Source organism: Pinus tabuliformis, chromosome J (genome assembly GCF_031772625.1).
Source record: "Pinus tabuliformis cultivar Carrire ecotype Pingquan chromosome J, CPIR1, whole genome shotgun sequence".
Lineage (NCBI taxonomy): Eukaryota > Viridiplantae > Streptophyta > Pinopsida > Pinales > Pinaceae > Pinus > Pinus tabuliformis.
In genome coordinates, this window is record NC_142295.1 from 1256157658 (window position 1) to 1256172809 (window position 15152).

The following is a 15152-nucleotide window of genomic DNA, read 5'->3' on the forward strand; positions in this document are numbered from 1 at the left end:
CAAGAACATGTACCCTTTGTCAAGGATTCATGAATTTTTCAATAAGCTGAAGGGAGAAGCAGTGTTATCGAAGATTGATTTGAGATCCGGATATCATCAGGTACACGTCAAAGAGGAGGACATTTACAAGACTGCGTTCAGGACTAGGTATGAGAATTATGAGTTTGTTGTAGTTCCATTTGGCTTAACTAATGATCCAACTGCATTTATGTACTTAACGAATAGTGTGTTGAACCCGTATTTGGATAAGTTTGTTATTCTATTCATTGATGATATACTGGTATTTTCTAAAAATGAGGAAGAGCATGACGAGCATTTAGCAGCAGTGTTGAGATTATTGAGGGAGCATCAGTTGTATGCTAAACTCAACAAGTGTAGTTTCTTTCAGACTGAGGTACACCACTTGGGGCATCTTGTCTCCAAGGAGGGCATTGCAATAGATCTAGAGAAGATAAGAGCCATCATGGAGTGGGTAGCTCCTAAGAATGTGGATGACGTGAGATATTTCATGGAATTGGCAGGCTATTATAGGAGGTTCATCAAGATTTTTTCACAGATTTCTTATCCTATCACATCATTGGAAAGGAAAGGTAAGAAGTTGGAATGGAAAAAGGAGTGTGAGGCTACCTTTGAGCAGCTTAAGCAGTTGTTTACACATTCACCAGTGCTATAAATTGCAGATCCAGAAAAAGAGTTTGTAGTATGCATAGATGCTTGCACGAGAGGACTTGGCAAAGTCCTTATGCAGGAGCGATAGGTGGTTTTATATTATTCGCGAAAACTAAATGAGCATGAGAAGAACTACCTGACACATGATTTGGAGTTAGCAACGATCATACATGCATTGAAGATGTGGAGACACTATCTTCTTGGTAGGAGGTTTGTACTGATGAGTGATTATATTGGGTTGAGGTATTTGCTTGCCCAGCCAAAGGTGAACACCAGGCAAGCTAGATGGTTGGCCGCGATCAATGAGTTTTAATTTGAGATCAGGTACATAAAGGTAAAGAGAACAGGGCAACAAATGTTCTTAGCAAGCAGGTACAGGTAAATCACTTGGCAACTATGAGCTCATATGGGACAAATCTACATGATAGGATCTTGTAGGAAGTTCAACACGATTTCAAGTATAGGTAGATTGTGCACAAGTTGTAGCAGGGTATTGGTACAAGTACAGGTGGTAGTACAGGTACAGGCATAGGTACAGGTATAGGTGCAGGTGCACAAGGTATGGATTATTGTCTTACATCGTATGGATTGGTTATGTTCCGAGATAGGATATATGTATCGAACTATGAGCTCAAGAAGATGATCTGTAGGGATTTTCATGCAAAACCTTATTCAGGTCATCTGGGTTATCAGAAGACATTGACTGCAGTGAAGAAATTTTATTATTAGCTGAATCTGAAGAGGGATGTAGCAGAGTTTGTGGGTAGGTGTTTTGATTGTCAGCGAGTGAAGGCAAAGTGCAAACATCCAGGTGGACTACTATAGCTTATTGCGATTCCATAATGGAAATGGGAGGTCATTTCCATGGACTTCATTACAGGGTTTGTGAAGACAATGAGACAACATGATTCCATCACGGTTATCGTGGATAGGTTGAAAAAGGCTGCACATTTCATTCTAGTGAAATTTGCATTCTCAACTAATGATGTAGCACATGTATTCATCAGAGATGTGGTCAGGTTGCACGATGTTTCAAAGAAGATTGTGTCAGACAAGGATGCAAAGTTCAATTCCAGGTTTTGGAAGGAGTTATTTGCAGGTTTGGGCATAGAGTTGGCCTTTAGTACAACTTATCATCCACAGAAATATGGAAAGATAGAGAGGGCCAACAGAATATTGGAGGACATGTTGAGGATGTATGTGATGCATCAACAGTGGAAGTGGGAAGAGTATCTCCCCTTGGTAGAGTTTGGATACAACAACGGGTATCAGGAGTCATTAAGGATGAGTCCTTTTGAGGCATTGTATGGGCAGATTTGTAACACTCCTATCAGTTGGAGTGATTCGATTAACAGGGTGTTGATTGGACCAAAGATGTTGGCAGACATGGAACAAGAAATGCAAGTTATAAAGAAAAATCTAAAGGCATCATAGGATAGGCAGAAAATCTATGTATATCAGAACACATTGTTCAAGGAGTTCCAGGTTTAAGAACAAGTGTACTTCCTCATAAAATTGAAGAAGAGCTCCTTATGGATTGGATCATGTGCCAAGATGACACCACGGTTTTCTGGACCCTTCAATATCATTGAGAGGATTGGGCCAGTAGCCTATTGACTTGCACTACCTTCGACAATGAAAGTCCATGATATTTTCTATGTATCATTGCTTAAGAAGTATGTTAAGGATGTTGATCATGTGATTGACTGGTCTATATTGTAGGTGGAACCAGATGGAGAATTCTAGCTGGAGCCTCAATGTATGTTGCAGAAAAAGGTGCTCATCTTCCGAACCGAGAAATCAAGCAAGTTAGAGTGCAGTGGAAGCACTTTGGTCCCAATGAAGATACATGGGAGATGGTGGATCAGATGTGGGCTATGTAGCCTTCATTGTTTTTTGGTTGAGGCAAATAAATTTTGGCTTTGTGTTTTAGTGTGATTTTGGTATATGTTTTGATGATTTTTCTAAATGTACATATGCAAATGGATGTAAATATTGTCATGATCTAAGCTATAAAGCTCCAATAAGCGGTATGAGCGGTATGTCATTATGATGTCATGTTATTATGTTGTTATGTTGCTTTTCTTTCAACAGGGTGATCATTGTAGATATTGCATTGAGCTATGTTATAAAGTTCCATGGGAAATATGTTTGCTTTTAGCGGTTTTGCTGAGGTCTTGGTGTGGTCTAACACTGAGGATGGTGTTCCCCAAAGGGGAGGGTTCTGTAACAACCCTGGTGAAAATTCCATGTAATAAAAGTTAATAAAGGAAAAAATAATAACCATGGTTGATGGGACACTTATTCCAAGCTGAATGTTGGGCAAGACATCCTAGGGGCTATTCATTTGGTTGTTTATGGCTAAGGAAATTGGCAAAGGAAATGGATAAGGCTTTGGTAAGGTAAAATGAAATTTTTGGCATATTTATTTATGAAAATAATGGAAATTAGGAGAAAAGGGAGGTGAAAGGTCACAGGTTACATGTGAGGAGGAAATTGAAGGAAAATAATGGAAAATAAAGAAAATAGAGGCCTCATTCATAAAAAGGCTTCTGAGGATCAGTTGGTAACCTTTTGTTAGTTGAGTTTTGGAGCTCTCTCATTATTCTCTCTCTCTCTCTCTCTCTCTCTCTCTCTCTCTCTCTCTCTCTCTCGCTTGGACACTTAGAGTTTTCTTGGAGCATTTTGGCATTGGAGCAAGAAAGGAAAAGAAGGCAAGAGGAAGCAAAGATCAAGCAGGGAAAGGCAAGATCAAGTAGCTATTGTAGGCTTCATTATAGGTATCAATTTGCATGGGTATTTTCCTTGCTATATTTGGTATGCATGGGATTGCATGTGGTTCTTTTCTATCATGGAATGGGTTTTGCTAGGTGTGAAAGTGTTTTCAGCCTAGCCTTGCCATTTTTGGATAGCCATGGTATGACAGGGTTCTCATGTTTTGGTTGAGCTAGATTGTCATATGGGTTCGAAGCTGAGTGAGCTGGATCTCCGAAATGATAGAACACATGGCCTAATAACCCCTGAGCCAGATTGTGGGTTGCAGTAAAGCCAAATTTTGTATTACCTAGGATGCCCTAGGAATCCTTACCGGTGAATGGCAGGATATGCTGTAAAGCCTAGAGGTGGTTTTCTCTATGTTGGGCCTAGTGATCACGGGTTTGGGATATGTGGTAAATCCTAGAGAGTGGGTCTCGGTTTAGGGCCTAGTGATTCGTTGTGGATTATGGTAAAGCCTGAGAGACTGGGGTCTTGGTGTAGGGCCTAGTGATTCGGGTTTGGATTGCGGCAAATCCTGAGAGACTAGGAGACATGAAAATTCCTCACGGTGTAGCTGGAGAAATCCAATGGCATCCATGCTTGTTTGGCCTAATGATCGAGTGAATATTATAGTAAAGCCTATTATGATGTGTTCATTGTGTTGGCCTAATGATCCAAGCTGGATTACGATAAAGCCTGGTTTCTATTGATGAGGGTGAGGTGGTTTATCCTCGGTATGCCATGGTTGGTTCTTTTGGTTTGAGTCCCACATTCATGCTTGGAATATGGCATGGGGGTGAATGGTTGAAGAGAGATTTGGATCAGCCATTCTATGGTCGTGTGGAATGTGGTAGTCCTATTTCTGGTTGTTTTATTGCATTCATCAATGAGAAATTCATTCCCTTTATTTTTATGTGTAAATGTACTAATGTATATGTGGATTTTGATGGTTGATATGTTAATGGTATTTTTGTTCCTATTATGTTGGTTATATGTATATTTTGTGGCAACAACTATGTATGTCTCTCAGAATGTTTTTACTTGTAAATGAATGGATATTGTATATATGGCCTAATAGTTGATAATGCAACAAATGACACGAGGGAACAATGGTTCATAGCGATTCTCAGATAAGTATGAGATCCCTACACTTAATTATGTTGTTTACACCTGTAGGTTACATGTTGATGATATGTTTGATGAAATGCGTGGCATGGCTAGTAGGGGCCTAATTAAGGTCTTGTTCAACTTATTTCTTTTGCATTATTGTTTCCCTATATTTTTACTGATTCTAAGCTATCATTCCATTCTAGGCAGTGGCCTCAACTCTGGGCCTGAAAAAGTGGCTTAAATTCTAGGGTCGTTGGCACCAAACTGGCAACTTTGGTCTTTGGCCGTTGGCAGGAAAGCCCGTGAGAACAACTTTGGGTCTCTGGTCACTCCCATGCCCATAACATGAGAGCGACTGTGGCTTAAGAGATCCAGAACAACAGTGGGACCCAGGGGCACACCGTCTGAGTGGCTGACATGTCTCCAAGGATCCCGAAGTTAATGTTGGATGACTGTGTGTGATGTTTTCATCGATTCCACTTCCTTAAGGTCACATAGGAGGTTGAATCTGATCATAGTAGCATCTTGTCTCATGTTTACCCCAGTTGGCATGGTTACTTGGGTGGATGTGGGAGGAGGGTGTTACATAATAGATGTAGGAGAAGCCACCATTAAATAAGTACCTGCTGCTACTAATTCCTATTTATCTTGTCGTGATAGACTTATTGCTACATTAATTGTCTTCTTCAAACTTCCACCCCATGCTTCCTCTTCTATGAATTGTACACCTATGTTGATTATGACATTTTTGGTTAATGGGTTGTACAAATTATATGCCTTGGATTCATCGCTATAACCAACAAATATTAATTTATCTCCCTTATTGTTTAATTTATTTCTTAACTCATCTGGGACATGCACATAAGCCACACATCCATACACTCTCATGTGAGTAACACTATGTTTTCTTCCACTCCATGCTTCTTCAAGAATCATGTTCCTTACACTTTTGGTTGGACATCAATTTATAAGTTAAGTTGTGCATGATACAACTTTAGCCCAATATTCATTTGATAAATTCTTTGTTTTTAACATACTCCTTTCCATTTCCATAATTGTTCTATTTTTACTTTTAGTGATACCATTTTGTTAATGTGCGTACCTTGTTGTGAATTCCATGCCCCCTGCAAAAACGTAAGAGGTCATTTTAAATGTTTTCACCGCCTCTATTTGTTCTCAAATCTTTGATGTAGTTCCCACTTTGTTTTTCAGCAAGCGCCTTGAATTGACAAAAGTGTTGAAACACTTCATTTTTATGTATCAGAAAATGACCCATGTATCTCTTGTGTAGTCATCTATGAATTTTAATAAATAATAACTTCCATCAATTGAGTGTGTAGACATTGATCCACACAAATATAATTGGACAATCTCCAAAGGTGCCTTTTCCCTTATTGACTTTCCTGCTATAAATGAGTCCCTATGTTGTTTTTCCATTATGCATCCCCCACATACATTATTTGGTTTTCCTATAAGTGGAAAACACTTTACCATGCATTTCGTATGTAATACTTTTAGGCCTCAAAAGTTGAGATGTCCAAACCTTAAATGCCATAACCGATATTTATCTTTAATCTTTACTTAAGAGGTTGTTTGTGTGATTGTTGCAATTTTTCTTTCATCTTCTTGTTGGTTCATTAAGAGTTGTGCTTAAGCAAGCTCTGCCTTCAAAGCTATTTTTATCCTTAAGGGAAACATTATATTACTTTTCATTTATACTTTTCCTATGATCTCTTTGCCTGAAAATTTATCTAGAATTGTGCATTTCCCATTTTTAAAAAATAAATTTATACCCCTTTGCATAAGTTGTCCAATACTTATCAAATTGTGTTTTAAACTGACACAAAATACACATCTAAAATATACTTTTTTCTCCCCCTTCTTGGTTAGGATATTGACATTTCCTTTACCCATGACTGACACTTTGTTATTAGTCCCTAATGCGACTTCTAATTTTACACTCTCATCCAAATTAAAAAAAATTTATATGTTCTCTCTCATGTGATTGCTACAACCTGAGTCTAGAAACCATACATCTTTTTGCTTCTCTTGTGCTACATTGCAAGTTAATAACATAGTGTCTTGGTTTTGGTTTTCCTTGTAAATTTTTCATTTGGTTACTAAGATCATATTGTTTCTTTCTACATCCATTTGAATAATGTCCATACTTCTTGCAATAATGACATTGAACTTTAGATTTTTCATACCTTTGACCTTGCGTTTGATTTTGGCTTGGATTTTGATTTAAACTTTAAGTGTTGTCTCTTCCACTTGAGCTTGAGGAGTTGCTTCTTCAACCTTTATATGAATTTCTTCGTCTACCTCTCGAATTTGATCTTCCTCTGCCTCTACCTTGGCCCACTAAGACTTGTGTCTTCAAAATATGTTCTAATGAAGAGTTTTTTGTCCTTCTCAGCCTATGTTCATGCGAAATGAGTGATGCATGAAGTTCATCCACTAAAACTATGAAATATCCTTTGTCTCCTCTATGTTCACAACAATAGATTGAAACATTACTCATGAATTTCTTAAAAAAAATCAACAACTCTCCTATCTTCAACAGTCTCACCATGAGATCTGATTTGAGTTACTAGTTCAATAATTTGTGTAAAAAACGAGTCTACTATCATAGAATCCTTCATATAAACTGTATCAAAATATCTTCTCAACATTTGCAACTTTGTTTTCTTCACTTTTTCCATGCCTTGATACGTTCTCCAGAGAATGACCCATGCTTGCTTTTACTTTGTTGCTCCTATAATCCTTGGGAAAATACTCTCATGCACTGCTTGAAATATGTAGAAAAGGGATTTGGAGTTCTTCATGTTATCTCTCAAAAAATATCTCTCTACTTGTGTTAGTGCATTGTATGTTGCTGCAATGGCTGGTTCTTGGAACCAATTCTCTACAAGATCCCATATATCATGATAAAAAAACAATGCCTTCACTGTGATTTCCCAATAATCATAGCTTGTGCTTGAAGCTACCATTGCTCACTGATAAAACCTTGACTCCTTGTCCAAAGTTAATAAACGTTCGCTCTTTGGATCTAATAAACTCGATTTGATAAGTTTGCTATGATAAACCTTGCACTGATAAACCTCTTTTGATACCACTTTGAAAGAAAAGATAAAAGTTACAAAAAATAGAGGAAAATAGAGTAGCCTTAAGAGAAAAGAAAAATTAAATATGGGCTTATATGACAAAATAAATTTTACTAAAGAGAGGGAGGTTATATCTCTAAACAAAATCTAAAGAGCTTTACCACAACTTTGTTTTTACTTATAGTAACTTTTTAAGTAGGATGAAAAAACTCTAGACATAGGAAAAAACATGATGACTTATATGCAAGGAAAATTTGAAGGATGGAACTTTAAACCTTGGTGAATCTTACTAGTCCCCAATATGCAAATTGTAAAATGTATAGTGATATTTTTGTAAAAATATTCAAATTTCCAATGGTTCTTTATAGTCTCTATAAAAAATTTGTGATGTATAAGGTAAAATAATTCTATACTTAAAAAATTTGGGCAATCATTTTTAAGAAAAAATGGAAATTGATGCATACAAAAACATACATTGGATAGTCAACCATACATTTAATGACTATTTAACATTTTCTTGATTTTGATCGATGGATACTCATAACCAATTAAGGATGTCTTGGAGGAAAAAGAAAACATTACACTAGTCAAAACATTCATTTACTATTAAATTGTTTCAACCAAAATAAATAAATAAATAAATAAATAAAAATAATAAAAATTATACTATTGGATTTGTTTATACCCTAGCAATGACACATTTCCGAATATTAAACAAGATAATTGAGATTATTTGCAACACACTCTCCTCATCACTATTTTTATCCCTTATCACATGAAATAAAGAAATAATTAACTAACTACATTTTTACATTTCAATTTTTCATTAAATAAAAATAAAATAATATTCAATAAACAACATGAAAAATCAATAAACCAATATAATCCAATGATCCAATAATTAACTTACTTATAATACTTCATATGTATCCATTCTACCTACTACCAAAGACACGTAACTACATCAGTGCTACTCTATTTACCCTACCAAGTACACATTGATCGCTAAAAAAATGAACTCCACAAACAATATATAAGCTTCATAATTAACTTACTTATAATGCTTCATATTTATCCGTGCTACCTACTCTATCTACTAAGGATACATAACTACATCAGTGCTACTCTATTGAACTTACCAACTTACCAGGGATACATTGATTGCTATAAAAATGAACTCCAGAAATAATATATAAGCTTCTTGATCGCTAGACGTTTGTTTATACTTTTTCATCTTCAGGAAAGTGCATCCTAGCCCTCCATTCAGATTTCCAATCGAATGGCATCCAAGCCAGGACCTCTTACGCCATGGCCATGGGAAAAACTTGGCAACTTCAAGGTAAGTTTATCGACTGCATCCATAGCTTAATTGAAAAACTTATGGCTTTCGACTGATAATATGGAATTGGATGTTTTTTTGCATGAAGTACCTCCTCCTGTCACCATTGGTGATCAAGGCTATTCATACCAATTTACTAGGAGGACAAGAGGCAGATAATTTCAGCCTCATTCTTCTTATCTTTATCGCTGTTCGATACCTTCATAACCAGTTATGGATAAGCATTTCTCGCTATCAGAATGCAAGGAGCAAGCGCCAGATTCAATCCAAAAGTATCGAGTTTGAGCAGGTTGATCGAGAGGGTACCTGGTATGTTCATCCCTCGGGTTTTAGTAATTATATGCCAGAAGAAATCACTTAACATCATCACTAACAACATTGCACACCATGTATTTCAGGGACGATTATATTTTTTTCCATGCCCTGTTGCTTTTCCTAGTTCATGCCTTCCTTCCAGGAGCTTCGAATCTCCCTCTGTGGAATACGAAAGGTCTTATTGTGACAACCTTGGCTCAGGCCGGGCCTACTGAGTTCATATATTACTGGGCACATAGAGCCCTGCATCATCATTTTCTGTATAGCCGGTACCATTCGCATCACCACTCTTCTTTCGTAACGGAACCCATTACATGTAAGAAAAACGTCCATTTTCTCTGTCATTAATTACGTTGCATTGACCGTGCGTTATATTGATGTCTCATACTGAAAATGTGCTTTTCGTTTCTGTTCAGCTGTCGTGCATCCCTTTGCAGAACATATCATGTATGGAGCAATATTTTCCGTGGCTCAACTACCCATGGTTATCACCAATACTGCTTCCATTGGTGTTCTGTTCGGCTATCATTTATGGTTTGATTTAATGAATAACATGGGCCACTGCAACTTCGAATTTGTCCCCCAGTGGCCATTTAAGATTTTTCCGGTTCTCAAATACCTCGTGTACACACCCTCGTAAGTAATTCACGGGCTATACGATATATGAAAAGGATGGCTGGTTGTACAGTATGCCTTTGAAATTTCGCCAAAGATTGCTGATAATTACCTGTCATTTCACATTTCTTTTCGTCGTTCGATATTAAAGAAAGAAAATTAGTTTTTGCAGATTTCACTCTCTTCATCATTCTCAAGTGCGCACCAATTACAGCCTTTTCATGCCAATCTATGACTATCTTTATGGCATAGTTACCAAGTTCGAATTCGAATTCGGATTCGAATTCGATACGATACGATAAAAATTCGGATGGAAAAATTTCAATTCGGAAAAAATTCGAGAATATATATCTTAATCATTTAAATATACATACTCTTTTTCTTGTAACAATAATGTCTTGTCATTTTCTTCCCATTCATTTTGATATTTAAATAATTTTAATCAATATAAAAAATTTTAAAATTAGTCTTTATCTACCAAAACTACAACCACACTTATCTTCAATCCAAAATGTATCTCTGTTTTAAAATTCAAAATTCCCTCCTATTTTCAAAGCCGATCTAAAATCTTTTTATAATTAATATTTATTTAAAAAAATAATATTTAAAACTCAAAGCTATCCTTCTTTAATTTCAAATTTCATCTAAAATCTTTTATAATTAATACATATTTAAAAATGAAATATTGAAAACTTATTTTTATAATATCTAAAAAACAATTAATTATTATAAAATTTACTCTTCACTTACTCTTCAAGATTTTCTCAAATTATTTCTTTTTCTATTATCTCAACGTTTTAAACTCTTTAAGATAACACTAAAATTTAAAATTTCCATTTCCTACGTGCAATCGGGCTGCTATCTCTTCAAGATTTTGCTCCTAAATTTTTTTCATAATATTTAAAATATCAATTATTTTTTATAAAAATTACTGTTCAAAATTTTCTCAAATTATTTCTTCCTTTTATGATCTCGGTTTTTTAACATCTTTAACACAACACTGAAATTTAAAACTCGAAATTTTCTCAATCGGATAACCTTTCCATTTCCTACCTGCCCACAGCTATATTTTCAAGATTTTGCTCAAATTATTTCTTTCCTTATTTCGTTTTTTCAACTTTTTAAACTCTTTGAAACCATACTGACATTTACAACTCTTTTCTCAATCTTACAAACTTTCCATTTCCTGCCTCCAATCCCGCAGCTATCTGTTTTGTACTATTTTAAATTTTCAAACACCCAAATTAATAAATCCTTAGAAATAAATTAATCCTTAGAAATAAATTAAAAGCCATAAAGCTACGCAAACTAACTCCAAACGAAGCTACACGAACCGAATCGAATTTTCATCGAATTATTCGATGTACGAATCGAATTCCCGAATTTCCGTATTTTTTTGTCCGATACGGACGAATTTGGCAGCTATGCTTTATGGAACAGTCGACAAATCTTCAAATACTCTCTATGAGGCTGCACGTGAGGGTATATATCTCTGTCAACTGATTTGAAAAAGGTTGAATGGCTCAATATTTATTTATGTCAAACAGCATAAATGATGGAATATGACGAAATATATCTTTTATGGCGATTAATCACCAAAAATTTAATTTGAAACAGGGCGAAAAGAGAGCGTTGATTTCGTATACCTGACGCATTTAACAAACCTGCTGTCGGTTTTTCATTTGCGTTTGGGTTTTGCCTCATTTGCTGCAAAGCCATACTCTTCCAAATGGTATATTAAGATGTTGTGGCCTATAAGCAACGCAGTCATGCTGGTCTTATCGACTTTTGGAAGAACATTCACCTCCGAAAAGAATCGGCTAGATCGATTGCATATGCAGACATGGGTGATTCCACGATACACTTTTCAGGTGATGCACACAGCTTTATTATTTGTGGGTTTAATAATTCATCTAGTAATTTTATATGGTAAAACTGAACTTTCTGTACGCAGGTGTTATATCAATTTAAATGTTTCTGAGCCTTGATGCTTAAGATTTTTAATGCATATTATTGTTTTGATCAATCTAGATTTAATAATCAATATAATCTAAACTAAGCTATATATTATTCTTAAGCACAGATAAGATACATGCAATCATTTTAATGGTGTATTGATTGCAAAGATACATGCAGTCAATACACCATTCAAATAAAATACTATATGTTGTGGGAGAGCAGTATTACTAAGCGTTTATGAAATATCTTGCCATAATAACATTGTTGGCTTTGGTTTAAGAAAGCACAGATAAGATGCCAGCTTTTTGTTGATATCCATAATTTTCTTATCCATAAATCCTTATTTCTTTACCGTCTTTTTTTTCTTCTATTTATCGCTGTTATGGGTCATGGTATTATACATGAGGTGCTAATAATAGATGGTTTGGCTGATGCAGTATTTCCTACCTTACGAGAAACCCAGGATTAACAAGCTCATTGAGGAATCCATATTGGACGCGGACAAGAAGGGAGCAAAAGTTATAAATTTGTACCTTCTCAACAAGGTATTATTGATCAATCTCATTTCGACCATTAGTCTTCTATCTTCTTTTCTATTTGGTTGAAACGGATCCTGTTTAAATTTTTCCTATTGATTACGCCCAGAATGAAGACTTGAACGAAAGTGGAAAACAGTTCGTCAAGCAACACGAGAATCTCAGAATTCGAATTGTTGATGGTAGTACTTTGGCAGCGGCTTTTATTTTGAATTCAATTCCAGAGAAGGAAACGTCCGAGGTGCTTATTATTTCTGGGGGAGCATGCAAGTTGGAATCGGGTATAGCAAGAGTGCTATGTGAGCGTGGGGTTAGGGTTCAGGTTTGCATATATGTCCCCAACTAAATCATTGATTAAACACGGCTCCACTTTGCCTTTCGGTTTGATTCACTTACTATTTTACTTTAATGACCAGCAGCTTCTGACGGACTCGGAAGAACAAGTCCAAAAAACAAAGTTGGAGGTGCCTCGGGGATTTAGACATAACCTCTTCCATGTCACAAGCTACCAGTCACACATTACCTGCAAGGTGGGTCTATGCATTATCTAGTGGTTTGTACTGTTGCAGAGATGTGATGCAAAGATTCTTCCTTGGGGAACTGTCTTAATGAATTCATATCATCCTCAGAAGCACGCTGTAATGAGGTTTTAGGGTATTTAATTACACAGACGTCCCATGCATAGTTGTGTTTGACTAACCGCTGTATTTTTTGAAATCAATTTTGTAGATTAATTGTCACTGGTACTTCAGGATTTTGGTGTATTGGTATACTTACAATGGTAAACTTTAATGTGGTAAACTTTTATATGGGGTCAGAGCTTTGGCTTAGGATTTTCCCTAGGTACTTCCCTGTGTTACACTATGAAGTCATTATTTAAAAATATTTTAAATTTAGCTTTTTGGGTAAGGTTCAATTCCCAAGCAATTATTTTAAATTCTTATTTGATAAAATATGAAGGTGATTATTTAAAATAATTCGAATATGATACAGACATGGATAGTAGGCAGATGGCTTAGTCGAGAAGATCAGATGAAGGCACCAGAGGGCACTCGTTTTATTCCGCTTCTTCCCTTTCCAATACCAAATGTTCGTGACGACTGCACTTACGAGACCGTCCCTGCAATGAGTGTGCCCAAGAATCTTGAGAATCTGCATGCCTGTGAGGTAAACCTCATATTTTGTAAAAGTAATTATGTGTCCACTGGCACTATTTTATGGAAGATGCTGACAGTGATTCCGTGATTTTGTTGGGATGGAAAACGAAATGAAAGAACGGGTTGCCTAGAAGAGTGCTCAGCGCATGGCGTGTTGGAGGAATTGTGCATGCACTAGAAGATTGGAATCATCATGAATGTGATGATATCATTGACAGGGACAGCGTTGCTCGAGTATGGGAAGCTGCAATCAAACATGGCTTTCATCCTTTCAATTCGATCAAAGCCAATTAATGATGTTTCCGTAGATGCAGAGTCCGAATAAATTCCTCAGACTGTTTTTTACAGAAAATAATTGTTGCTAGTAAGTACTGACAATAAAAGTAGTTTAGTCGAACATGCTGTTAATTACAAGTATCAGTCTGCTTTTAGTTTGATATTTTAGTCAAATTTCGGCCATTAAAATGTATTATACTAAATAGGATGGCGCACATCCAAACATGGAGTTGTAGATTTTATTTCCAGGTACAGGCATCACGATGGTCGATGCTTTAAAATTTGTCGTCCTTGCACAGCCTCACAGTTTTTTTACTTTACTGGAAACGTATTTGGGTAATTATGAGGGTTTGATATTGAATAAGCATTCAGAAGGAAGAATTAATGACTGTTTCATAACTTCGCGGGAGCATCCATTAATTAATTATAGATGGACAAACAAATTTGAATGCAACTAACAGAAACATTTATTGGTGAATGATGTGAATGCAACTAATAGAAACATTTATTCGTGAATGATGTATAGCCTGGTTGGTTGGGAAGGTTTAGTTATGTTGAATAACTTTAGTTGGTTGGGAAGGTTTAGTTATGTTGAATAACTTTAATAAAAAGTTCATGTACGGATATGTCGGGTTTTTTCAGTACGGGACAGAAGCATTTATTCAATATTAGAGAGTAAGGATGGAGGCTCCAACGAACCAAATTTGAGAAAACCCTACCCAAAAAGTGTACGATACCTACAAACAGTGTCGGACCTGCTCAACATTTCACAGTGAAGTAATAGAATTTACCGAGTCGCATTGATTTAGGTTAAAAAATAGTACTTAGAACTTAAATTCATGATGTAAACCTCACTCTAAAATTAATAATGTTTTCAAAGAAATCTTTGTGAAACTCTCCAGTAATAGGATAGCATATTCAGATCCAAGTCACAAAGTCACATAAATGACAAAGGCGGCTTTCCGTTGAACACTATATATTAAGTAATAAAAGGAAATATTATTTAATTAAGTGAAGGTTTTTTTAAAAATCTGATTTCTATTGAAAAACTTCGCCGAAGTAGATCATAAAAGTTTGAATACAAAAATATTATTATTAAATATTAAAATGGTTTAAACATAGTGGAGTTTTTCTCATTTTAATAAAATATAGAAAATATATAAAATGTTTTTGTATAAAACCGGTTAAATCAAAACTATGAAGAGATAGCATTGTAATCAATTCGTGCATTGTAATCAATACGCGCAGCATAATAAAATATTGAATATAAAATATAATGAATGTAAATATGAAACATAATTTCAAATTTCAAAAT

At 35.6% G+C, this 15152-nt stretch overlaps 1 protein-coding gene across 1 annotated transcript; it reads left to right on the forward strand.

Moving 5' to 3' along the window:
- The first annotated feature begins 8919 nt into the window (after nt 1-8919).
- Nucleotides 8920-14080, forward strand: LOC149231779 (very-long-chain aldehyde decarbonylase GL1-5-like). Its single transcript, XM_089381745.1, has 12 exons — nt 8920-8979; nt 9068-9288; nt 9378-9610; nt 9711-9930; nt 10082-10155; nt 11332-11391; nt 11527-11780; nt 12306-12413; nt 12514-12726; nt 12824-12934; nt 13398-13571; nt 13679-14080. Exons 1-12 carry the CDS (start codon nt 8920-8922, stop codon nt 13853-13855), a joined length of 1905 nt encoding a protein of 634 aa, XP_089237871.1. The 3' UTR covers nt 13856-14080.
- The last annotated feature ends 1072 nt before the right edge of the window (nt 14081-15152 follow it).